The sequence below is a fragment of the Gavialis gangeticus genome, unplaced genomic scaffold (genome assembly GCF_001723915.1).
Source record: "Gavialis gangeticus isolate Ggan-Ray unplaced genomic scaffold, GavGan_comp1, whole genome shotgun sequence".
Taxonomy (NCBI): Eukaryota; Metazoa; Chordata; order Crocodylia; family Gavialidae; genus Gavialis; species Gavialis gangeticus.
The window spans coordinates 10,341,150-10,345,362 of record NW_017729016.1 but is presented as its reverse complement, the minus strand read 5'-3'; the positions used below and the strand labels follow the sequence as shown (position 1 = coordinate 10,345,362).

The 4,213-nt window shown below is 44.8% G+C and overlaps 1 protein-coding gene across 1 annotated transcript in view; it reads left to right on the top strand.

Annotated features, from left to right (window-relative positions):
* Positions 1-4,213, top strand: part of ARL6IP1 (ADP ribosylation factor like GTPase 6 interacting protein 1) — a 21,815-nt gene that overhangs the window by 10,585 nt on the left and 7,017 nt on the right. The window contains exons 3-5 of the mRNA XM_019512829.1: positions 215-334; positions 2,440-2,557; positions 3,227-3,311. Coding sequence (XP_019368374.1) covers positions 215-334; positions 2,440-2,557; positions 3,227-3,311 — 323 coding nt within the window. The remainder of the gene's footprint in view (positions 1-214; positions 335-2,439; positions 2,558-3,226; positions 3,312-4,213) is intronic.

Here is a 4,213-nt window from a genome sequence, read left to right as displayed (position 1 = left end):
TTCCCACTTACGTAGGCGACACTTATTGGTAACATTACCCACCTCATCAGCCAAAAAAGGCTGATTGCTGATAACGTCAATTTTCCTCTTATCACTGCCAGTACAATATGGACCAATGTATCAGTGCACCTCTAGTAGGGAAGTATAAGTTTCTCCGGAAAGCTACAGCCGAGCAGTCATGCTATATTTGGGTTTTGTGTTTTGTTTTTTACAGGATGATCTACTACTTGGATCCATCTGTTCTTTCAGGCGTCTCTTGTTTTGTCATGTTCCTCTGTCTGGCTGACTATCTTGTTCCTGCTCTTGCTCCCAGAATTTTTGGCTCTAACAAATGGTATGTAAAGGCAAAACTAGCAAAAGAATTCTCGGATTTCTTTTCTAAAAACTAAATATCAAATGAGGAACATGGTGGTGAATATTAGGTTAATGGTATAAAGGATATGAAGGTTGGAGTCAAAAACTTGCTAACTAAAGCCTTCCAAAAATAGACTAGTAGATCTATTAAGGAGTCCAGCATGCCTCTTCAGAGCACAGAGAATGTGTGTTGTTGCAGCTATAGTTTTCATGCTCCCTGTCTCTTAAGCTAAAGAAGCTTTTAGGATTTGGTCCAAGTTGCTGTAATGTACTTCAAGAAATTGCCATTATAGTCTCTTAAACCTAATGTTTTGGGCCTTATCAGATGGTAGTAAGAGTTAGATTTTTTTTTTAGGTGGGGATGACTTCTAGTGAAGACTTAGATACACAAGGATCTAGAACAGAAATATGGTGGGGAAATAATAAAACACTTAAACCTGGTAGGTTTCTTCTGGAAGTAAAACAATGGATGTTTTGTAGAAGGAGAAACATGGGGTCTCCAACCCCATTCTTATTAAAGCTAGGTGACTGGCATTGATGTCTACGCAGTCAGATGGATTGCAGATTGGCTGAGGGGTTATACTCAGAGTGGTGGTGGACTGGTCATATTAGACCTGGAGGGCAGTGGGGTCCCCCAGGGCTTGGGCCTTGGGCCCACACTGTTCAGCTTCTTTATTAGCGACTTGGACAATGGGGTAAAAAACACGCTGTTTAACTTGCAGATGACACCAAGATTTGGGGTGAGGTGGGCACGCTAGAAGGGAAGGACAGATTACAGCAGGACCTGGACAGGTCACAGGGGTGGGCAAATGAAAATGGGATGGGGGTTCAATACTGACAAGTGCAGGGTGCTGCACTTAGGCAGTAGGAACCAGCAGCACACCTATAGGCTAGAGAACTCCATTGAAAGCACAGTTGCAGAAAGATCTTGGAGTCATTATGGACTCCAAGATGAACATGGGCTGACAATGTGAGGGCACTGTCAGTAAGGCTAACCATACCTTGTTGTGCATCCACAGATGCATCACATGCAGGGCCAAGGAGGTGATCTTCCCCCTCTATGCAGCACTGGTCAGGCTGCAGCTGGAGTACTGCATCCAGTTCTGGGCGCTGCACTTCAGGAGGGATGTGGACAGCATCGAGAGGGTCCAGAGGAGGGCCACTTACATGATCAGGGGGCAGCAAGGCAGGCCCTATGAGTGGAGGCTACGGGACCTGAACCTGTTCAGCCTTCACAAGAGAAGGCTGAGGGAGGACCTGGTGGCTGTCTATAAACTTACTAGGAGGGACCAGTGGGGATTGGGAGAGACCTTGTTCCCCTTAGTGCCTCCCAGAGTAACAAAGAATAATGGCCTTAAGTTGTTAGAGAAGGTTTAGACTAGAAGGCACTACTTCAGTCAGGGTGAGTAGGATCTGGAACTAACTTCTAAGGGAAGTGGTGCTGGTTCCTACCTTGGGGTTCTTTAAGAGGAGGCATGATGTTGTTGGGGTTGTTTGAACCCAGTTTCCTCTCCTGCCCAGGGGGTTGGACTAGAAGATCTACAAGGTCCCTTCTGACCCTACATCTGAATTGATGAGAAGGGATTAAATTTGAATTAAAAAACAAAAAAAAAACCCCAGACACTAACATGGGTTCCTCCTGGTGCTCAGTGTCAGGTAACAGCTTATACAAGCTAAGTAAAAATTCTAGGCCAGAGTATTGTTAATGTAGTCTGACTTAGATAACTGTTTTCAGGCAGTCATGTACATATTCATGTAGTGGTATATGCTATTTAAATAGATTTCTCTACAAACATTTATATGCTGACTTCAAGTCCTTCACTCCTCTTAGGGGCAAGTATGAAGTCGATCAAATATAGTACTTCATAGGCAATGTATAAGGAAATATGGAAGCAAACAAAATTAAGATGGCATTTGCTTGTAGGTCACTTTACAACAGGAACAAAATATTGGCCGCTTTTTCTTTGCTGAAAAAGCAGTGAAATTTTAAATGATTTTTGAAAATCCAAACCCAGGATGTTTGCTGCATTATAGAACACTTCAAACATTCCTTTTTTTCCTTTTCCTCCAATCCCCTCTACAAAGGACCACTGAACAGCAGCAAAGATTCCATGAAATTTGCAGCAACTTGGTAAAAACACGTCGCAGAGTTGTTGGCTGGTGGAAACGGCTCTTCGTGCTAAAGGAAGAAAAGCCTAAAATGGTAGTGTGTGTGTGTCTGTCTCCTCAGTTGAGCAAACCAATTGAACTTTATATCTTAAGGCATAAAATCACATCCTGCTTTAGTGTGACCACTGTGACTTGCAGCTTATGCATGTGATTTGTCTACCTTGCCACTTAAGGTTTAAACAACTTCTAAATCAGTAGCCATCTCTTTTATAATGTGAAATTTTGTAAATGTAAGGAAAACAACCTGGAAACCCAGACTGAGTCAACCTTAGGGCAGATGCTGCTTTTGGGAAATACTCTATTATGTAGACCCCTTAAAGTGTGGTGTAGGTGCATTTCTGAAATTCTAGCTTAAACAGTTTTGGCTAGAAGCCCTGCACCGCTCAGTTCTCATAAATATTATGTTAACCAAAATTAGTATTAGGGTGCTTTCATAAAATATGTCCAGAGTGAAATGGGACAGCTGACATAAAGAGAAACAGTCAGATTACCTCTCTTTTTTTTTTTTCCAAATCAAAAGGCCTTTTCAGTTTGTCCACCCGAAATATAGCTTGTTTAAAAGTGTAAGTAGTGGGCATGTCAAACACTTTTTTTTTTTTTTAAACTTGAATTAATTTTTACCAAATCAGGTGGGCTGCCTGAGGACTTCCAACCAAGCTCTTGGTAATCTTATGTTTATTTTCTCTTTCTCTCTCATTCATAGTACTTCATGACTATGCTTTGTTCTCTTGCTGTAGTTGCTTGGATAGGGCAGCAAGTTCACAATCTCTTCCTCACCTACCTTGTTGGTAAGTATATCTTGCAACATAGTTGCAAGAAAGCATTTTGTGAAAATGGTTTAGTGCAGTGGTTTTCAAACTGTGGAGCATGCCCTCCTGCAGGGTGTGGGGGGTATGTGGAGAAACATTGGGGGATGTGCAGTGCAATGCAGGGATATGCAGGGAAGAAGCTTTCAAGAAGCTGGTGCCTCTGCAGCCTGGCAGAGGGATGGGGAGCCCTGGGCAGGCGGCTGCACCTCCAGGAGCTTGGCACATGAGGCATGTGGCCTAGAGCTATGGCAGGGCTGAGGCAGGAGGTGCTGGAGATGTGGTGGGTGGACTGAGCTGAGCCGCGGTGGCTGCTAGGATGAGGGACGGGGCACCCTGTGCCTTGCTGTGCTGCTCCTCTGGGGTGGGGGCGAACAAAATTTGAAACTCGAAGGGAAGTGGGGAGGGAGGGGTTTCAGCTCAAAGTTTGGTAACTGCTGGTCTAGTCAGAAACTTCCTCCACCTCCTTAGAACAATAAATTGTTTATAATTAGGATGACGGTAATTTTAGGGAAATTCAGGATGAGGTAAGTAAATCCAGGATGGGACCCACACATGCATTCACCATGCCTCTGCATTGCCCTTCTTGTACAGATGCATGTATTTACACAGATATTGTTATGACCCAATGGCTTCCAGGATCCTTTATGGCAGAGCAAGGCCAGATGGGACAGTGGGAGGCCTGTGGCTGGGCTTCATCCTATGCATGCAGAGGCTGGACCCAACGGAGTGGCACCCCCTGCCCCCACTGCTAGCAGCTGCCCAGGGCTGCCATGTGCAGCCTGGGCCTTGGCAACAGCTGCAGCAGTGGGGCATGAGGCTGCTGGTAGCAGGGGAAGAGGTGCTGTGTGGCTGCACAGTATGGGCTGGTGGAGCTGCACAGG